This window comes from Carcharodon carcharias, chromosome 21 (genome assembly GCF_017639515.1).
Source record: "Carcharodon carcharias isolate sCarCar2 chromosome 21, sCarCar2.pri, whole genome shotgun sequence".
In the NCBI taxonomy this organism is placed as follows: Eukaryota; Metazoa; Chordata; class Chondrichthyes; order Lamniformes; family Lamnidae; genus Carcharodon; species Carcharodon carcharias.
In genome coordinates this window covers 81,353,515-81,375,774 of record NC_054487.1, presented here as the reverse complement: position 1 = coordinate 81,375,774, position 22,260 = coordinate 81,353,515, and the positions used below count along the sequence as shown (strand labels likewise).

At 40.9% G+C, this 22,260-nt stretch overlaps 1 protein-coding gene across 4 annotated transcripts in view; it reads right to left on the bottom strand.

Moving 5' to 3' along the window:
- Positions 1 to 22,260, bottom strand: part of cep290 (centrosomal protein 290) — a 134,978-nt gene that overhangs the window by 44,726 nt on the left and 67,992 nt on the right. For all 4 annotated transcript variants that reach the window (XR_005946488.1, XM_041216221.1, XM_041216222.1 and 1 more), the window contains 13 exons: positions 20,750 to 20,914; positions 19,670 to 19,819; positions 17,695 to 17,810; positions 16,845 to 16,947; positions 15,881 to 16,111; positions 14,510 to 14,683; positions 13,210 to 13,321; positions 10,982 to 11,187; positions 8,255 to 8,406; positions 4,156 to 4,267; positions 2,069 to 2,524; positions 572 to 736; positions 56 to 163 (listed from right to left, as the gene is read on the bottom strand). Coding sequence is in view for 3 of the 4 variants with exons in the window: in XM_041216221.1 (XP_041072155.1) it covers positions 56 to 163; positions 572 to 736; positions 2,069 to 2,524; positions 4,156 to 4,267; positions 8,255 to 8,406; positions 10,982 to 11,187; positions 13,210 to 13,321; positions 14,510 to 14,683; positions 15,881 to 16,111; positions 16,845 to 16,947; positions 17,695 to 17,810; positions 19,670 to 19,819; positions 20,750 to 20,914 (2,250 nt within the window). In the remaining variant the exon portion in view is untranslated. The remainder of the gene's footprint in view (positions 1 to 55; positions 164 to 571; positions 737 to 2,068; positions 2,525 to 4,155; positions 4,268 to 8,254; positions 8,407 to 10,981; positions 11,188 to 13,209; positions 13,322 to 14,509; positions 14,684 to 15,880; positions 16,112 to 16,844; positions 16,948 to 17,694; positions 17,811 to 19,669; positions 19,820 to 20,749; positions 20,915 to 22,260) is intronic.

The window sequence follows — 22,260 nt, the reverse complement described above, 5'->3', positions numbered from 1 at the left end:
TGTATCTTATATTAAATTTTACATGTATTATCTATAAACCAAAGAACGCATCCACCTTTTGAGCAGCACTCAGTACTTCATTATGTTGATGTTCGTACATATCCAACTGATGTTGTAACTCTAACTCTCTGCGATCCCATGCCATCTGCCGCTCTTCATGGGCCTGTTGGAATTGGGTAAAGAAAGCAAATGGTTAATTTAAGGAACAGTCTTCCTAAGGTGGTGGAAGCAGTTAATATTGATTCATGCAAATGAAAATTAGAATTAATTCTTTCAGAAAGTAACATTTTGAGATAGAGGAGTAATTTGAGACATGATAATAACTGCCGCAAACTTGGGAGGAACAGGCAACTTTCAACTCATGGTTTTAAAGCTCTCCATCACTGAGGGCTTTCCTCATGTCAAGCCTATATCTTATATAGACTAATTGATAGCGATTGCCATGATTAATCAACCACTCAATTACAAAGGTATCATGTGACTAGCAAGACAGTAGAAAGTGACCTGGATGGACAAAATGGTCTCTATAATCTAGCAATGCCAATATTTGTCATAGGCTACTGATTTTCACCTTGTTTTGTTGAACCGTCTCTTCTTCCAGATTGTTGATGGTGTGTTCCTGTTCAGTTATTATATTATTTAAGTATTTTATTTCTTCCTTTTGCTTGTTCATACATCGATTCATTTTGAGATCTTGGAGGCGGAGATCCTCAATTTTTTTGTGCCATTCGATTACCTATCGAAAAGAAAGTGAATGCAATGGCACCGAAAAATTACAAAGATTGAAATTGGGAAAACAAATAAAAACCAACAATTTGAAAATACAATTGCCTGAAATGACATGTCTATAAATTGTCAGCCAATTTGTCAAATCTGGAAAAGTTCAAACAAGTTCCGTATACTAACAACTACAACTGAATTTAAACAATTATTTGCATCTACAATTTGTGCAAACCTCCTTTCCACAAAATCTCACTTCTTGTTATCACCTATTAGTCACAATTTGTGTCAACTTCTTCCATTATAAGTTCCTATGTCCATATTTAGAATGGAAATGGCCTATGTTAGCTCGTCACACGGCAATTATACCCTGTTGGCACTGATGGTACTTTAATTTTGCATCTTCCAGCACTTCAGTCTGTACTGCACAGAAGCTTCTTTGCTCCAATCAATTCTACTTCACTGCTGTCCAAATTACTGTACCTTGCCAAAATGTTTTATCTACTTATTAATAGTATTCAGTTATATGGAATAAAATAAACAACAGAATGTGTGGCTTTAAAATTATGCCCTGCTTTCTAATCCCACTTCACCTGAAGACTCCACTTAGTTCTGTCTCCCCATGTATCATGATACAGATGATTGTCCATATATTAAAGGCTGTATAAAGTCCCAGCCAGAATGGAGATGATTTCCCCACCAATTATGCCTGGAGGCCACAGTGCTGTAAGTGACTTACATTGATTTTACCCACATCATTTGTAATGTATTTGTATCGCTGGGTCAAAATTCTGGAACTCCCTAACAGCACTGTGGGTGTGCCTGAACCAGATGGACTGCAGTGGTTCAAGGAAGTGGCTCACCACCACCTTCTCAAGGGCAATCAGATGTGGGCAGTAAATGCTGGCTGAGCTAGTGATGGCTACATCCCATGAACGAATAAAGAAAAAAATATGTAACTATATCCTCCACTGTGTGTATTTATTAGAGAAATAATCTTGTTTTTATCAGGGCACTTTGCTGTAGGCTCAGTTAGGAATTCTCTTTGCTGTAGTCCATTGAGACTCTTTTAAATAGACTTTGTTTGCTGTAAAATGGACTGTTTGCTGTTAAGTCCTGCCATAAATCCCACCGTTTCACCAACACATTGGCTGGCACAGTGGTGTCAATACTTATTTTGTATATTAAAAGTCTTGCATCTAGTGTGTCTTTCCTGAAGTGTCAAAATTACTTCCAGTCACACTTCATTATATACACTGACTTCCCACAAGCAATTCCGCAAGATATCTGTCAGTTCATTATAGATGTCAAGAAGCAACAACAGCATTTGGTTTTAAAACTTTCTAACCTTTTGTGCTCCTTTTGCATCCTTTAATGATCCTATTAATTCCTCTAGTCCCTTCAGCTTCAGTTGCAGTTCCAATGCCTTGTCCTCTGCCACTCTCCTCTCCTCTTGCGCAAGATTAACATCCTGCATTATCTTCAGTTTGTCATTCTGCAGCTGCACCATAGTCTTTGAGAACTTCTCCTGCTGTGAAAGGGGCAAGGCCCCACTGAACTGTCTGCGTAAGGACTGAACGGTTTGCCGCAGGTGCTTGGCCTTGTTTCTGCCTTCTAGTCGAGCATAGAAAAGGGCCTGATCCTTCTCATCCAGTCGCTGCATCAGCCTCAGGTTGTAGGCATCCATCTTTTGCAGCTTGCTTGCAAATGCCTCCAGCTTGTTAACAGCAGTGGTTTCACTCACCTGCAATGCGACAATGTGTTGATGCAGTGTTGCAATGAGAGCTCTCTCGTCTGACTGTGCCTAAATGAGGAGAATATGATAGAGACATTTATACAGACAATGCACAGCCATAATGGGCATAATGACCCTTGTAGCAATTTTTTAAACAATTCTTTTGGTGGATTTGATGCTCCTGGGCTTTAAGAATATTTATTAAAAAAAAAAGAAAATGCTGGAAGGCACTCAGCAGGTCATGTAGCATCTACAGAGAGAGAAACGGAATTAATATTTCAGATCAGTGTTGTCTCATCTGAACCAGGACATTGATCTAGAATCGTAGAATGATACAGGAAAGAGGAAGACCATTTTACCCACTGGGCCTGCTGTGGCTCTTTGAAAGACCTATCCAAATAGTCCCACTGCTCCGCTTTTCCCCATTGCCCTATAAATAAGTATTTACCTAATTTCCTTTTGAAAGTTATTACTGAAACTGCTTTCACCAATGTTTCAAACTGTGCAATCCAGATCACAAGAACCCAGCATGTTAAAAAAAATTCCTCATTTTGTCTCTACTTGTTTTGTTTAACACCTTAAATCTGCCCTATCTTGCTGCCGACCCTTCTGTCACTGGAAACAATTTATCCTTATTTATTCTATCAAAACGGTTCATGATTTTGAACACTTCTGTCAAATATCGTCTTGACCTTTTCTGCTTAGAGGAGAAAAGCCCAGATTCTTCGGTCTCTTCACTGAGACCTAAGATATTAATCAATTTCTTCCTCCACAGATGCTGCCTGACCTGCTGAGGCTTTTGGCAGCATTTTATTTCAGACTTTCAGTATCAGCGGTATTTTGCTTAAAGCATTGGTGTGGGGACCCAAGGTCAGCATCAAGCACACCTAGGTCATATACACATGGTTACACCACACAAAGATAATCTTCCATTACTATTGACTGGTGAACTGACCAATAAACTCAGGCAATCAATATAAGCCTTCAAGTAAAGATTCCTTAACATGTCATTAAAATGCACAAACGATGAAAATAAACCCCAAGTCATTCTAGAATATGTAACCGATGGAAATTGAAAAAAAGCCACATTTGTCCATGTGGTAAGAATTCCAGTTGAAGCATAAAAATGACTGTGCTAAATTCTGGATAGACTTAGAAAGAGATATAGAAGAATAATTTTTTTTGACATTGTTAAAGAAAATACACAAATATAATGACATTGATCTATAATGAATGTATTTGTTTTAATGGGAGGAGTTTGGGTATACAATACAGTATTCATTTTTTGTTAAAATTCTCAGGTGAGAATACAAGCAGGGAACATCGGATTAGCCAAGCAGTCCATTGTTAGGTAACTGAAGTAGAATTTAAAACACTGCTCTCCTTGTGTCTTTGCATTAACTGTGCAGTTATAAAGCGCAAAATATCGACTTCTGAAATAAACCAACTGTTAAAAAATTTCTGCAATTGACTCAAATGTTATATTCACAAAGCAGGAAGCAATTAAAAGGAAACACAGGTTAATAATTTTGTCAGTATTTTGGAAAACATTCTCATTCACAGAAAAAAAACTGGACCAATCAAATATCTGTTCATCCTGAAGATCTGTCAGATTAGTGTAAAGTCTGACCAGGAACGTGTTAATGTGTTTTTGTTAATGAATAACTTTTTTAAAGGCAAAAAGTGAAAAACGTCCTAACCTGGTAATCCAGCACTTGCTTCCTAAGGGCCTCCACCTCTTTCTCCCGAGATTGCTGGCGAGCTTCCAAGGCTGAAACCTGCATTTTCGCTACATCCGCAACATCTCTTAACCTGATGAATAAGGACATTCAATGAATGTAGTTAACATTTATTTATATAATATAGTGACATTAGTGCATTTGAAACCTGCACTGCTCTAGGCAGTACCTTTTAACACACACACAGAACCCCTTCAAATTAGGGGGAGATGGTGGTGTAATGGTAATGTCACTGAACTAGTTATCCAGAAGCCCAGGCTAATGCTCTGGGTACATGGCAGCTGTTGGTAATTAAATTCAATTAAAGATCTGGGGGAGAATTTTCCCCATGTCGGGCCAAGTGGGAGTGGGCGGGCGGGTATGGAACCGAACACCGCCTGCGATCAGGTCCGCATCGTCATTTTACGCAGGCAGGCCAATTAAGGCCTGCCTAGCGTATTTCTCGGCTCCCGAGGATAGTGGGAGTGGGCGGGCGGCGGGTGTGCACACACCGTTGGGTCCACTGGCAACCTGTTTAAATGAAGGCTGCTCATAATGGCCAGCAGAAGACCACAGCAGAGGGCTACTGTGCAGCCTGTAAGTCTGGAGGGTAGACCAGGCTGGAGGGAAGGCAATTGGGGCAGGCCACGCCAGAGGGTAGGGCAGCAGGGCAATGTGCCCCTTGTTTCTCGGGTGAGTGCCTAGCTTCCCTCCTGGAGGTGCTGCCAGCGCCGCGGGAGGTCTTTCTTCCAAGGGACGGGAGGTGGAGGCCTCCCCACCTGACCAAACGTGTGTGGGAGGAGGCGGCTGAGAGTGTCGATCCCATGATGTGGTGCAGCGCACATGGGTCCAGTGCCGTAAAAGATTCAATGATCTCCTGCGCTCAGTAAGGGTGAGTACCATGTTGCCTTAAGTCACTTAATGGGGCCGACATCCTTCCCCACCCCCTGCAACTCTGAGTATAGTAATGGCATTGAATCCTTCATGGCATGTATCCATCGCTGGGTGTGACAGCAGATATTGCCCATGTCTAGTTAACCCTGAGAGGGTTAAGCTAGGATGGGTTCTGCACCCACAGCATGTGTGACACTGACACCCAGAGTATAGAATGGTGAAAGTCAAAGATCTGCACCACGACCCCTGGAAAGAGCTGGAGGCATGGAAGTTGAGGGCAGCCATGACCTTTAGCGCCACTGGAATGGGATGCTCACCCACACAGTTTGCGCAGATCTCAGGGCCTATCATCTGACAGATGGTGGTGACTGTCTCCTTTGAGAGACAGAGCCTCCTTTGGCACTGGACCTCAGACATATTGAGATAGCTGCTTCGCCACCTGTATACCCTGGCAGCAGGATAGTGATGTCTTCTGCACCCCCTTCTGCCTTGGACTCCCTGTTGGCCCTGCAGCCCTTGTGCCTGCGCCTCCCCTGCCAAAGGTAGCTCCCCTGGAGGCTGAATGTGGACTCCTGGCCTCATCCCCCTTCTGCTCTTCCCTTCCTCCTCAGAGGGGATGCCTCCAGTGGAGAGCACAACTCTCATTCCCAGGCTAAGGGAAAGCTTCCTGAAAGCTGCAGGCCCCAAAAATGATCTTTACTGTAGAGTCCTGACCTGAAGGCTTTTACTCCTGTCCAAGCAGCTGGTATGAGTTTTGAAGTACTCCTGCTCACTCAGGCAAGTAACTTGCATACTTAAATACCTGACAGAAAACACAAGCGACCCCTCTCACCCCACCCATGAATGAGGTTTACACAAATGTCTCCTATCTGCCTGTCTTTTGTGCCTGTGTGATGACCTGAAGATCGCATGGGCCCTGAAAAATTGCATTCAATTGCTGCCTCAAGGATCTTAACTACATGAGTAATTAATGGTGGCTGCGCATCCGAGAACATTGCGTGTCCTCCCATTTAAATATCGCGGTGGCGTGCAGTGATGTCGGGACGCTCGCTCAACGTCACTGCACACCATTTTACGCGTCAGCGTGCAACCCCCCCATGCCAACGGGACAATTCTGGCCCTGGAATTGAAATCTAGGCCAGAATTTTGCCGTCGGCAAGTTGGGGGCGGGGCCTGCACACCGACGCAAAAATGATGCGGGATGATGTTGGGTGGAACCCCCGACGTCATCCCGCCCCATTTAAATATTCAGGAAGGCGGACGGACAGTGAAATCAGCTGTCCGCCCGCCGACCTGTCAATGGCCGATTGAGGCCATTGACAGGATAATTGACTCAATTAAAGACCCTGCCCATCCAACCTTAAGGCTGGTGGGCAGGCCAAGAGCCCTGGCGGGCAGTAGATAAAACATGTAACCTTATCCACTGGCGGGATGAGGTTTCTTTAATAAACTTTGTGTCATATTTACTAACATGTCCCATATCATGTGACATTGTCACATGAGGGGTACATGTTAATAATTTTTTTATTTTTCTATTTTTGAGGTTTTTTAAACTGCCACCAATCAAGGGCTAAATTCTGTCCCTAATCTCAGTAATGGTAACCATGAAACTATCATCAATTGTTGTAAAAACCCGTCTGGTTCACTTATGTCCCTTAGAGAAGGTAACTGTCATCCTTACCTGGTCTAGCCTACAAGTGAGTCCAGATCCACAGCAACTCTTAGCTGCCCTCTTGAAATTAAGCCACTCAGTTCAAGAACAATTAGGTATGGGCAACAAATGCTAGCCTTACCAGTGATGCCCATATCCCATTGAAAAATAAAAAAAATGACTATGTTAAATAGAAACAAGGCAATACACGATGGGCTACAATTTTGTGGCAAAATACCAGTGAGTTTAATGGCATTCACTATTATTAGTGTGCAAATCGTCTGGCAACTTGTAGTGAGGAAGAGATGCCCCATGAGTTGTGAACTGCAACAAGTTGCTGGGCGATTTACGCTCCTCTGCCATTAGCCTCATGAGTGCAGAAGCTCACCCTCAACCAGCTTGTAAGTTTCACAATATTGCTGCATTTGTACATTAATTGCCCAGTAAACTCACTGCAGAATGTTCGGGTTGATATGCAACTGCATACGCACTCTTTTAATTATGATATTCAATCTCTCCAGCCCAGAAAGGAAACAATTTAAATTGTGGAGACTCAGTCTTGCAAGTCGTAAATTGTTCCTAAGAGATTTTTAAAATTATTTTTCTCACTTTTCCTTTGTCTTTCTTTTCTTTCTCTTAATTCAATCATTCTTTCCTTCTCTTTATTTCACTTCCTCTTCTGATTTGACTCTGATCCATCTCATTTAATTCTCCATTGTTCCCTCTGGTTCTTTCTAATTGGTTAAAAAGGCACACAGCTGGTCCCATTATTCATTGAGGTCCCAGGTGAATGGAGAGAATGTATCAAAATGTGCGGCTGGGTATGTTAGTTTGTCTCTTTAAGGACAAAAGGTCTAATTTCTATACCTTTCTGGGGTCAATTACAGGTTAATTGAAAGGAACAGATCCTGAGGTCAATTAAAGGCCAGAAGAAAACCAGAAGGAAACAATTTTGTCCTTCAAATTTTCCAATGCTACAATCCCCATTGAGCTGTTTTGGAAAGCAAATACCACTGCAAATCACCAAAAAAACGTGATGACTGCTGTGACATAATCTGCTCCTGTGAAGAGTTTATCGCAGTTCAACAGCCGGAGCTTCGAGCGAGCCCAGGAGAAGCTACCTGACACAATGTTGGCTCTGGGGCTTTGAACGGTATGAAACCAAGTGTTGGTATCATTACAACGGTCAGAGTGATATTTTATGTGTGAATGCGAGTCTCCCCAGAATTAGCCCAGTAAGGTATATGGAGGATGATATAAGTATCAGAAGAATGATTTATCCAAGATACCAAAAGGGAGTATCAGACTGGGGAACTGAAAGGAAGTGTGTGTCAAAAAATAGTTCATTCTGTCTTCTATAAAACCAAAATACTCCGGATGCTGGAGATCTGAAATAAGAACAGAAAGTGCTGGGAAAACTCAGATGCTGATACATTTGCTGGGTTTTTCCAGCACTTCCTGTTGTTATTTCACTCTCTTTTCTTACAAGCTGAATAATAATGACCAATATGACATTTTCCAGCACTGCTAACTTACTTGGACACTTCAATTTTTAATTCAGATTCCGATTTCTCCAGCTCTGTGATGCGGCTCCTGTCTGCATCACTCACTGCTTGGCTTACACTGTTTGCCAACTCGTCTCTCAGGTTTTGCTCAACTTTCTGGGCCTCCAGGTTTATTTTGGTTACCTGGAAATAAAAAGAGATAGAGAATAACTGTTAATAATTGAATGGAAACAAAAGCAAGAAAAACTTTGCAAAACAGACATATGGACAAACATTCAGCTCATATCCTATTCCCCGAATGGAAAGATTTATAGTTTCACGTAAGTGATTCACAAGCATACAATCCGGAATTGAAACACACATCCCCCAGTGATGTTGCTGAATACCATAAAATGAATTTTACATCTTGATAATAGGAAAGGACTTAAATATATGTAGCCCAGAAGGTCCCAAAGCAGCTTACAGCCAATGAAGTACTTTTTCAAATGTTCTCACTGTTGTGACGTAGGGAAATGTGGCAGCTATTTCGTGCACAGCATAATCCCCCAAACAGCAATGGCCGGGATTTTTCAGCCCCATCATGGCAGGATCCAACACGGGAGGTTCGGCGGCCCAGTCCCAGTCTTTCGGCGGAACGGCACTATCCTGGCGGAGGGTAGGGCTGGAAAATCCCACCCAATGATTTACATTACCAGATAATCAGGTTCTAGAGATGTTAGTTCAGGGAGGAATATCGAAGAGAAAATGAAAGAAATGACCATAGGACATCTGTTTCGAAACTTTTACAGCCAGTGCCGTGCTTCTGAAGCACAATCCCTGCCGTAACATTGGAAATATGGCAGCCAATTTGCACGCAGCAAGCTCCCATATATAGCGATGTGATAATGACCAGATCATTTATTTTTGTGATGTTGTGAGGGATAGATATTGGCCAGCATAGGGGATAACACCCTGTTCTTCTTTGAAATAGTGTCATCGGATCTTTTACATCCACTCTTAACAGGCAACTATGGCTTTGGTTTATGTCTCATGCGAAAGACATCATGTCCCTCAATACGACACTGGAATGTCAGCCTTGATTTTTGCGCTCAAGTCCTGGATTGGGACTTGAATCTGAAACCTTGTGACTTGGAGATGACAGTGCTACAAACTAAGTCACAGTTGACACACTCAACTCCCTAATTCTTCTTTGAAGAGTATCATGGGATCATCTGTATCCGCTTGAGAGTAGGCGAGGTCTCGGTTTAACTGCACCTCTGACAGTGCAGCCCTCCATTAGCATTACACTGAAGTATCAGGGTGAATTGTGTCTGGAGTGGGGCTTCCACTTGAGGTGAGAGTGCTACCACTGAGACAAGGATTATTATGTTACAAGTGCCAAGTGGAAGCCAGATACTTTCCTACACAGTAAAGGCTGAATTCACCAGTGTTCAATCCCCTTCATTGCTTTTTGCAAACTTCTAGGGATAAATTTTCATCTGGGCTCAGGAAAACCAGACCGGCGCATTTTCGTGGCTCACAAAACACACACCCAACCCATGCGTGACTTTACGAGGGATTTTTGTCTTTTCACATAGGGGTCAGTTTCACAGTGCATTTTGCGATCCACAGTGGAGTGTGTAAGCAGCCTGGGTGTGGAGGCTCCAAGCTCCCAACATTATTTAAAGGGGAAATTTCTTTCTCCAAAGGGTTTGAGTATTTTGAATTCTGTACCTCACTGAGCTGGGTATGCACAGTCATTGAGTATATTCAAGGCCGAGATTTGGGGTTCTAAGGGAATCAAGGAATATAAGATTGGGTGGGAAAGTGGAGTTGAGGTCGAAGATCAGCTATGATGTTATTTATTGTATGGCCTACTCCTGCTCCTATTTATTATTTTATGTTCTTGTACAGCAAGCATACTTCAGGACATCACAAATGAAGGGCAAGTAGCAATAAACTAAGTAATCACAAACCCATCTGTTATGTGGATGCTAAAGTTTAGATGAAAAACATGTGATGAAAAATGGGGGAGACAGTGATGTAATGGTAAAGTCATTAGACTAGTAATCCAGATGTGCAGGCTAATGCTCTGGGGACATGGGTTTAAAGTCCACCATGGCAATTAATAAATCTGGAATTGAAAGTTAGTCTCAGAAGCTGGCCCATGTAGCTATCACTGATTGTCGTAAAAACCCATCTGGATTTTCACTAATATCCCTTAGGGAAGGAAATCTGCCATCCTTACCTGGTCTGGCCTACATGTGACTCTGGCAATGTGGTTGACTCTTAACTACCTCCTGAAAAGGCTGAGCAAGCCACTCAGTTCAAGGATAATTAGGGATGGACAACAAATGCTGGCATTGCCAGCGACATCCACATCATGTGAAAGAACAAAGAAGGTAGGAAAAAGCAACGAATTAACAAATGGGAACAACTCAGAATGAACTGAGCAACACTTTGAAAAAATACCAATCAACAAGACTGTTGGTAAACTATTAGGAAGCAGCAAGCAATTACCTAACATTAGATCGACAGATTATTTTAAAATTTGTTAAAACCAGCACAATTAAAAAGGAATGCTGGTGAGAAATCATCGAATTTTACTAAACAGAGGAAGGCCATTCAGCCAATGGTGCCTGCAATGATTCTCTGGATCTATGCTCACACAATGTGATAAAGTTACCTGTGTATTTGTTACAATGTTTAACCTGAATGCTAATAAGCCTATTAGAATTTATTTTCTCACACACAAAACACAAAAACCAGTGCACCATACTTCGGAGAATTTTGTTTCAAGTTCAGAGTTCCGTTCTTCCAGTTGTTTTAATGTGTTTCGCACATGTTCGTACATCTTCTGAGCATGTTCTGCTCTTTGCCGTTCGTTTAGTTCCTTCATTTCAAGCATAGTGATCTTCTTGGAGATAGAGACAATTTCACTATTGGTAATTGCTTTAGTTTCTTTATCCATGGCAGTGGGACCTCCTAAAATAAACCAAAAATTTTAATCTGATTGAAACGTACAGGATTCTTATAGGGCTCGACAGGGTAAAAACAGGACAGGTGTTTGCCCTGGCTGAGGGGGTCTAGAACCCGGGGACACAGTCTCAGAATAAGAGGTAGGCCATTTAGGACTGAGATGAGGAGGAATTTCTTCACTCAGAGGGTAGTGAATGTTTGGGATTCTCAGCCCCAGAGGGCTATGGAGGCTCAGTCATTTAGGGCAGAATTTTCTGCCTGTCAGGCAGCTCACCACCACCTTCCCAAGGGCAGTTAGGGATGGGCAATAAATGCTGGCCCAACCTGCAAAGCCCACATCCCATGAATGAATTTTAAAAAATACTCAAGATATCATGAATATATGGGACAAGCTGGAAGGACCAGTAGCTTTTTCCTGTCCATCATTTGTCATAATATTCATTTTTTTTAAAATCTCAGACAAGTGAAAGCCATTTCTCTTTGATATTCAATGGCACAATCATCACTGAGACCCCACCATCAACATTCTGAGGGTCACCAGTGATAAGTTGAACACTTTCACGATGGAAATAGTTAAAACAACAATCAAGAAGCTCAGTATCACGCAGGAGCAGTGTGATCAATTCATGCCTCTGTCGTTGGATCCAATGTCTACCCTTTCCTTCATTGGGTACACTATGCAGTACAACTAGCATGGGCTGGATTTTCATCTGTGAGGCGGATACTGGGAATAGGGAAATTTCCATGCTCGGCCCACCTGCCTTGGAATAAAGTGCCAGCAAACCCGGGATTTTCATTCTGGGGCACAGTCAGGTGATAATAGGAGTTGGACCTGATGCCTCTGGAAAGACTTCGGAGGCAGCCACAGGGGCTGGCTGAGATCCAAGGTGGGCTGTTTAAAAAGTGTGCCTCAATGTTCTAGTATTTCATCCCAGTTTCAATAAAATCAATAAAACAAAAAACAGCCCTCATCCCTCACACCCCACACACTCGCCGTGCCCCATCCATGCCAACTCATGCCAATTCATGCTTCCACCCACTACCCATGGCCCCTCATACCCTCCATGCTGATTTATGGCACATCCATGCCCATTCACCCATTCATTATACACTCTGTAGGGAACTAATGAACTGTATAGCACCGTTGTGGGAAAACCATCCCCACAAGGGCTGCAGTGATTCAAGGATCTCGGGCATCTAGGGATGGGTGATAAATGTGGTCTTTCTTATTTGCCAACATCTCAAGATCAAACTTTACAAAAAAATAGCAGGCTCAATGTCTTGTAGAAACATTGGCCAGAATTTTTTTGTCGGCAAGTTGGGGGCGGGGCCCGCTCGCCGACGTGAAAATGACACGGGATGACGTTGGGAGGAACCCCCGATGCATCCAGCCCTATTTAAATATTCAGGAAGGTGGGCTGACAGCGAAATCAGCTGTCCACTCGCTGACCTGTCAATGGCCAATTGAATCCATTGACAGAATAATTAAGACAATTAAAGGCCCTGCCCGTCCAATTGGCGGACAGGCCAGGAGCACAAGTGGGCTTCTGAAAAAACATGAAACCTCTTCCACTGGCGGGATGAGGTTTCATGTCTGTTTTAAAAAACTTTAATAAAGTTTTAGTCATATTTATTAACATGTCCCATCTCGTGTGACATTGTCACATGAGGGGGACATGTTAACAATTTTTTTATTTTTCTATTTTTAAACTTTGAAGCACTGTCAGTGATCTCCCTGAGACAGCACTTAGTCTCAGGGAGATGTGTGCGCATGCGTGAAAGAGCGCACTTTGGCAGTTGGGGAATCCCTCCACCTCCGCACAGGAAACGCATAGCACTTCCTGTTGGCCAGCTTGCTGGGTGGGCTTTAATTGGCCCGCCCACTCAAAATGGCGGCAGGGCCCACTTCAGCCCATAAACTATTAAGCAAAAGACATCAAATTAAACAGGAGACACGTAATACACTTACAGCACAAATATTTATGTGTTGACAATAATTTGGGTCTGTAACAGTCACATGCCACTTGCCTAGTTTATCCATTTGTTCCCAGGCTTGCTCCAATGTGTGCAGCTTTTCCTTTGTAATTTCCAGCTCCTTGTTTAAAGCATTAATCTGCTCATGTAATACTGTATTTTCACCCTTAAAGAAAAACATGCCATTGGCATATTAAATGTCTTTTATTTTATTTCCAGCCCTCATTATTACTAGCATCTCTGTTTATTAATCTCCTCAAGTAGCAGCAGCACACTATGTCCAGAAACAAAAGGTAAACAGCTTTCCTTTTTCCTCATAGCCTATTCTGAACAGGGATATGGTCTGGAAATTTTATTTAATGTGTAAGTGCTTTTTTAGAATTACAGAATCATTATGCCACAGAAGGAGACCACTCAGTCCACTGAGTCTATGCCTAGCTCTCCATACAGCAATCCAGTCAGTCCCATTCCACTGGTCTAACCCTGTCGTTCAGCAAGTTTATTTCCCCCCAAATGCCCACTGAGTTTCCTTTGGATATCATTCATTGCCTCCAGCTTCCCAGCCTGATCTTGCAGCTAAAATCTCTCATTACTGGAACCACTTCAGTGAATCTCCTCTGCACCCCCTCAAGGACCCACAGATCCTTTCTAAAGTGGGTATAGTACTCCAGTTTTGTGCAGAATGCAAAGAGGAAAATCAGGTGGTTGGGGGGTGGTTATTGCACGTTGGTAACAGAGCCATTTAAATTAATAGAAGGAAAATCAGGTGGAGCCTGTAATGAGTGGGCTATGCTTCCTGCCCAGATTTTCTTAAAACCCCAGCAATAAAAAACAATAATTTTTTTCATTCTACAAAATCAATATTTGCTAAAAAGGTCAGTTTCCCAAACATAAAAGTTTTCACTTTGAAAAAAAAGTTCCAATAATTTGAAAACCAACCAAGACTCCTTTCCACATAAAGATTGATGGAATGATCCATTTTCTTAAAAGATATGTTTTCAATAAATGACTACTGCATCACCCAAACCCTTTCTATATTACTCACACACCTTTCCCTATTATGCTCGAGAAACAAAAGTGAAAACTTACCTCAAGTTATAATAAAACAAATTAAAAATTGTAGTTGAAAGCAAAATGCTGAGGATGCTGGAAATCTGAAACAAAAACAGAAAATTCTGGAAAAACTCAGCAGGTTTAACATTATCTGTGAAGGGAAAAAAAACAAAGTTAATGTTTCTTCTTCAGAGCTAGGTAGCATTAACTCTGTTTTTTTCTCTCTCCACAGATGCTGTTAGACCTGTTGAGTTTATTCAGCATTTTCTGTTTTTGTTAAAATTTGTACTTATTTACCTACCTCTAAATGTTCTAGGTTCGTGGTTTTCTGGACTAACAGGTTGTCCTTCTGCAGCAGATCCCTATACTTAGCTGTGAGTTCATTATACTGCTTGTTAGCTCGTTCCAGATCTGATGTAGGTACACTTTCGTCCAACGCTTTCTGCAATGCAGCAATTTTAAAACTAGCCATGTCCTAGAAATAGATTAAACAACAAACAGATAAACACCACAAACGTTATGATACAAAACAAAGTACTCTGTGCTTACATTAAAAACACAAAAGCCCAAGGTAAAGTTAGTAATTAATAAGCCAAGGAGAAGATACCTTCTTAATGTTATTATTTCAGTGCTGTAACATGATACTTCAGTAAAGTTTCTTTTCCCTCCGTAAGTTCAAATTCATTGAAGCATTTTGTCAAAGCAAACCTCAAAGTGGACAACAAAGCCATGTATAACACCTAAATGAACGTTGCCACTAATTTGCATATAATGAACCGTAGAGGCTTTCAAAGCTGAATGCTGCAACTACATTTAGTGCACTATTCAAACTGGCCAAATGGAACAGAGTTCTGTAGTGATATGTCTTACAAACATTTTTCCACAGAATGATGGTTATCTTTAATTTTTTTCTGTAAGTTAACAAAGAGGCTCTGAGGCCGTGTGTAGTTAATATGTTAAGGAGTTAGCTTTGAGATATTTCTTTACAGAGAATGTAAGAAATAAGCAATTCATTAGTTTCCCTCTGCAACTGGAAAACAACTAATGTGGAAAATTGTCTTGATCCCTCTTGTGAATAAAGGCAGATAAACTGTAGAGATACAGACAGTCAGCCTGTTTTTTTAAAGGGAAAGCTGTAAGCCTTTCACCAAAACTAGGAGGGTAGTTGGAAGTCATCTCATTTAAGTCAAGTAAGATGACTCAGTGATATGGGGAAACATTGTATTCTTTATTTTGTATTATTATGCAAGAAGAAGTTGCACTGAATAAATTAAGTCAGTTTGATAATCACTGCAGGCTTGTACTGTGAAATAAAGCAAATTAAGGATTTATCTTTTCTGTCTCATCAAGAGTTTGTTGGGTCCAACTTGGAAAAATTCAAAAAACTCATGTGTGAACAACACGAATATCTGGTTCAGAGGATAACATTGTTATACCCCATGTGACAATGGTATATAAATAGATATAGGGCAGTGTGAGTAAGACACTCAAACCAATTATTGAAAGCGAATGATGCCACAGCACCTGAGAAGATATCTATGGCAGACCTGAATTTGTAAAACTAGGTTTGTGCTCTGGTCATCAGCAACATCAACCCAATTATTTACATTGGAGAAAAGTCCAAGGAACCAGTTTCCTTCTTATTTTCCTTCTGCCTTTAATTAGTACTTGCCTTGAATCTCTGCAGGTATCCAATTCTTTCACCAACAGCTGTCTCCATGGCTATAATTTCATTCTTGAGTTTGTTATTTTCTTTCCTTAGGTGCTGTTCCATTTCTAGCAGAGTTGTGTAGCGCCTCGTTAAGGAACTTTCATTAACCCGCAGCACAGTTAATTTGCTAGTAATCCCTGCAAGCTTTTTCTTGATTTCATCGGGATCCAGCTGAAGTGTTTCCAGTAGTTGCTAATTTAGAAGTGGAGAATAGTTACAAAGTCACACAATATGGTTTATAATTTCCTAAGGGAAGAAACAAAACTTTTAAAGAAAGATTTGCTAGGAATTCAGGTGTGCCCAATTACAAGATGCACAAGACATGTACTCTGTGTCAGAATGCTAAGGTCTGAGGTGTTCCTGATATTGGGCTTCCTGCTTGCTTTTTTTATGGCCATAGATACCTGTGTGGAGCCCGAAAACCAATTTCCACACCCATATACTTGAGACTGATTTGTGCAACAATTTTTAATTTTCCTGGTGGTGTGGTGATTTATATCCTGATATCACTCCTCCACTCCCTCACTCTAATTTTAAGGATGTGCCCCCTTGTGTTTTGGTTTCCCCCAACAGAAAAAAAAAGTTTCTCTGCATCTACCTATCAAATTCTTCAATCATTTTAAACACCTCAATTAGATCACCCCTCAACCTTCTATATTCAAGAGAACACAAGCCAAGTTTAGGCAACCTGTCCTCATAATGTACCCCATTAGGACCGGTAACATTCTGGTGAATCTTAACTGTACCAAGGCTAATTTATCTCTCCTGCAGTTCGGAGCCTAAAATAGAACTCCAGACATAGTCTAACCAAGGATTTGTAAAACTGATGCATTACTTCCTCGAGTGAATAGCCAACATTCCATCATGCTTTTTGATTATTTTTAGTACCTGTGCACTAACTTGTAGTAATTTGCAAAACACTTACATTGTATTCCTCAATTTTTACTTGATCTTGTTCCTTTAAATCCTCAAGCTTTTTCTTTTCTTCTTCAATTTTTTGAATACCTTTCTGCCAGGATTCCCTTTCACTGTACGTAAGAATATCAGTCATTATTTTTGAGTTAGTCATAGTATCGTGATGCCTTGAACCGATAAAAAGATTATCGCTCCTGCTTCGGTTCCTGAGTGGTTATTCAGGCAGTGACTGACCAGGCACAAATTATCTTTCTCATCCTCCGTAATTCAAAGGTCTAGAATTTGGCAAGTGTTTGGCCATTACTCCTTGGCTAGTCTCACTAGGTTAAGCATGCCAACTGAGTTCAGGTATTCAGGGCGTGGTGCTTGGAGCCATAGAGAGAGACCCTGGGTGAGTTGTCAAGCAAACTGCTGGGAAAACCACTCGTCCAGGTGCAGATTTTTTTTTCCAAAGCATGTAATAGCGCCTCCTTTAAGCTAACCCTTAATTAAGATGCCAAGTAAAACTAAGGAAGCACTGGACTGACAATGCCATGAGTGACTTGTCTCAGAAAGGGACCTAGTCAGGCAAGTTCAGAACCAATAACAGTGGAATGAATTCATTTGGCTCCATTGTCATTGTAGAGCTTATGAGCAGGAGTTTAGTCATGGTGGCATAGCAGCATTATTTGACAATAATAAGGCTTATTTCCCATTTTCAAAATTAATATTTTAATTGGTGCACTCTAGTGCCTCATTTTCAATTAAAAGAACAAAATAACCAATTCAGTACAGGATTATTCAAAATAACCAATCATACTGAGCACAATTTCAGAAGTAGATTATGATCTGACATTGAGAAACAATTTGTGTTTTGATACCTTTGATATTCCTTATACAGCAATCCTTGCTGATGGCGAATTACTGCAAATTTGCGTTTGTGATCTTCAGCTGCCTCTTGTAGTTTTTTTCCTTCTTTCTCTTTATTTGAGATTTCCTAAGCCACCAGTAAAAAGAAACAGTGTGTGTTGGGAACAACTTTGCAGGCAAAATGGTTAAATGGTTGGAGGAAATATTTCTAATTTAAAAAGGTTTGCAATTGATGAAGTACTGTGGCAGGTGGACTCAAGCCTACATTTCTATTAATTGCGAGCACTTAGCATGGACTAGGTACTTGACCCAACTGAGCAGTTTTGGGGAACCGTAAGACAAAAAAAAGAACACTGAGCTGGTTAACTTTAACACTCTACTATTTGTCAGCAGCAGAACTGGTACAGAACAGCAACTAAGGATTGCCCAGGAAGTAATTTATTTTAAAGGAACATAAGAAGATAGGTTAGAAATGGAATTGCATGTCGTTTGATAATTTGGGACCAAGGAAATGTGCCAAAGGCCTCTGGAAAAAAATATCTGAGGAAGGATCAAGCCAAGTTTCTCATATGCCTTCTGATCACGGGTCACATAGAGAGTTACTGACAAAGGCTAAGGACAGATCCTCTGCCTGTTAAGATACCAATGATTGAATGGGTCCACTTGCCAGTACCTTTCCAACTTAGAGTATGACATCTTATAGAACTCATTCCAGTTTGTCTTCTCCAGCTATCCTGGGAGATTCTATCCAGGGTGAGGAATGTTGATTGTATATTAATTGAGTGTTTAATTGTATTCAGATTGTGGGCATTAACTGGGGATTTACTTGTGCTCTAGCAGCAGACTGAATCTGAGCTGGTTGAGCTTAGAGCTGCATATTTGTAATATGTGTCTCTGTAAATAAAAGCTTATATATATATGCAAAAATTAGGCTTCAGCTCTATCTTTCATCACCTGGATCTCAAAGATAAAACAGGGTATGTGCTCTGGAAAATTTGAACTTCACCTTCTCTAAGAGTGGAGAGACATGGTTAGAAGGGATTTGATGAGAGGAGGACACGACATGGGAGAAAGTGGAGAAAACGCAGTATGGGGAAGTGTTAGTTTCTTTTTGCGGGCAGCCTGGTTAGAACACCTTTACTCTTATTCGAAATGATGCATGGCTGTGAAATGTGAAACCTTCAAGATCTTAGGGCTTTAAGATTATGAAAGAGCTTGAAAATGCAGACATAGGGACAACGTTTCCACCTATGGGAGAGAGCAAAACCAAGAGCCATAAATATAAGATAGTCACCAATAAATCCAGTAGGGAATTCAGGAAGAACTTCTTTTGCCTAGAGAGTGGCTACTATGTGGAATTGTCTACCACAAGGAGTAGTTGAGGTGAATAGCAGAGATGCATTTAATGGGAAGCTAGGTAACCACATGAGGGTCTTTACGCAAAGATCAACCAGTTGACCAAAGCCCATGAATTAGGCCTTAAAATAAAGAGTGGTGACTTGGCAAGATGTTGGAATGCTGTTGACTCCCAGTGAACCACACCACAGCAACAATGTCGTTTCAAGAGAAAAGAGGATAACGTTAGATTATAAAAATGTTTTTGTAAACAATTCTGAAATGAGGACTGTTAAGTTTTACTATATCTTTAAACTTTTTTATTTGTTCACTGGGAGGGAGGCATCACTGTCAAACTCCCTTTGATTGAATTACATCTTTATCATTCTCAAGCAACCACTGGCCTATTTATTAACCTATTAATAAAATGGTAAAGACTATATCAAAAAATTGGTATGTTTTGCTTCTAAGAAACTGACATTCCATCAAACTTTGGACTCTCATAATTTTCTACCTTTCTTCATTTCACAAATTGATGATAAATTTAATCACAAATGCACATTCATGGCTTTAACATTGTAAATGGTAATAACAGAATAAGTGTTAGAACATAGTCTTAACTATTAATTCCAATGGAAAAAGTTTGAATACCTGTAACAGCTGCACCAAATATTCATTAAGAGTATTGATGACATCAATACTAGAGGGCACAATTCCTTCTGGCAGGGCGAGAGGTTGGAACAAAACACTGCATCCTCCAGACTGACGTAAGAGAGTTAATTCACTTTCAAGGTTTGTAATCTAAAGGAAATAGAAAGGCAGTTAAATGAAGATCTCAGTAGGTTTTCTTTTGAAAATTGATTCTTGGGGTTTGGGCATCACTAACAATGTCAGTATTTATTGTCCTTTCTCAGATGTCCTTGAGAAAGTGGTGGTGAGCCGCCATCTTGAAAAGCTGCAGTCTGTGTGGTGAAGCCACTCCCACACTGCTGTTGGGTAGGGAATTACAGGATTTTAACCCAGTGATGACGAAGGAGCAGGCAGGACATGTTCAAGTCAGGATGGCGTGTGTGTGACTGGTGGGAAACTTGGAGATGATGGTGTTCCCATGCATCTGCTGCCCTTGTTCTTCTATTTTATTCAAGACTTATTCTTGGGATTTGGATAAAACCAACATTTATTACCCACCCCCAAATGCCCTTGAGCATTTGGTGGAGAGACACCTTCTTGACTACAACTGAGTGGCTTGCTAGGCTATTTTGGAGGGCAATTAAAAGTCAAACATATTCCTGTGGGCCTGGAGCCACATATAGGCCAGATGGGGTTAAGGGCCTTCTCTAAGGGTGGAGGTCACAGACTTGCAGAAATACAATTATACTTAAATGATTCTTCTTCACCTGACATATAAAGTTATTATTTGATGATCTCTTTCCTAACAACTTACTAACATTACGTAGAACTGAACTGAACTGCTAACTTGCGCATACAGCAATTTCACATGAGAGTACGAGAACAGTGCCGCTTGTAACTTTAACCCCATGCAACCTAGCTTACCAAATCCATGGTTTTTGTGGTTGGGAGTTTAGCCACAGTGTCATTTGTGAGTTTACTTTTATTATCCTCCCACCCTTGATCTCATGGATTATGTTATACATAATTCCTTGAACCTGTTATGAATTGCAAGATACAGTAGTTAAACACCACGCCACCACAGATTTTTAGTGTACCAACCCTTTCAGTAGCTTTTGCCAGCTGATTGCCAGCAATGCCAGCCTCTTTTCGAGCCACTTTAAGCTCCTGTCGAAGTTCCTCATTTCTCCCCGTCAGTTGGTCCACCTGAGCTTTCAAGTGGACATTGCTGTCAAATTTATTTGTGGAATTCTTTATCTCGATTGCCTGAAACAACAATTGGTGCAGCTTAATTAGCATGTCAGCAGATATTACACTTTTAGCCAGGTTAATAAGGCAAAGTTACTTTGTCATATATATAATAGAAAGAGTTTCAGACAGGAATGGTTCTATAGACCCATGCACAATGTATCAATGGCCAGTGGTATCAGGTTTCCATTGTTACCCACCTGCTAACTGTTACTCATTCACTTTTCTTCTGCTGTTAACTGCATGGGGCCAAGCTTAACAAAAAATAAAAAATGTACAACTGATGGTTACATTTGCCCAGGTTTTCTAGATGAATCTCCCAGTCTCCAAATCTTTCTTTTACGTTATTTCTGAAGGGCTTTTTCTGACCCCCTAGAATATATCCTTTGAAACCTGTTTGTTCATCATCCAGTCAGCATGCATGTCCTGCCGGAATTGTACATTGATAACTATGACACTAGGAACATAGGATCAGAAGGCGGCCATTTAGCCCCTCAAAACTGTTCCACTATTTCAGTAAGTCATGGAAGATCAGCATCTTAACACCATTTACCGACATCTACCCTGACAAGAGCCATAGTACAGCTCTCAGCAGTCATTCGTCCATCATGCCACTTAGCTTGTAACAAAGATCATACGCAAACTTGGTGAAATCGCTCTAGCTGCTTCAGGAAGTAAACGTAGTTAACAGTGAGGAGCAGAGTAATATACTTCCAGAAGACAGAGAAATGACAGCCACATGGTAGGTGAAATTTAACGCAGTGAAGTGTGGAGTGATTCATTTTGGTAGGAAGGACGAGGGGAGGCAGTATCAACTTTAATGGGGTACAGGAATAGAAAGATTGGGGGTGTATGTATACAAATCTTTGAAGGTGACAAGATAAATTGAGAAGTTTGTTAAAAAGGCATTTTGGATTCTTGGCTTTATAAACAGGCAACAGATATCAAAAACAAGAAGTTATCCTAAACTTTTTAGGCTCCAGCTGAAGTATATTGGCTAATTCTGAGATATCAAGGCCTTGGAATGGGTGCAGAGGAGATTTAACAGAAAGAGAAACTAGAAAAGTTTGTTCTCCTTACAGCAGAGAAAGTTAAGAGGAGATTTGATAGAAGTGTTCATGAAGAAGGGTTTTAATAGAGTAAATAAGAAGAAACTGTTTCCAGTAGCAAAAAGATCAGTTATCATTGTACACAGCTTTAAGAAATTGACAAAAGAACCAAAGGTGACGCTAAGGATCTTTTTTTTAAACACTGCGAGTTATTATGATCTGGAATGCACTGCCTCAAAGGTTGGTGGAAACAGATTCAATAGTAACTTTCAAAGAGGGATTGGATAAATATTTGCAATAGAAAAATGTGCAAGG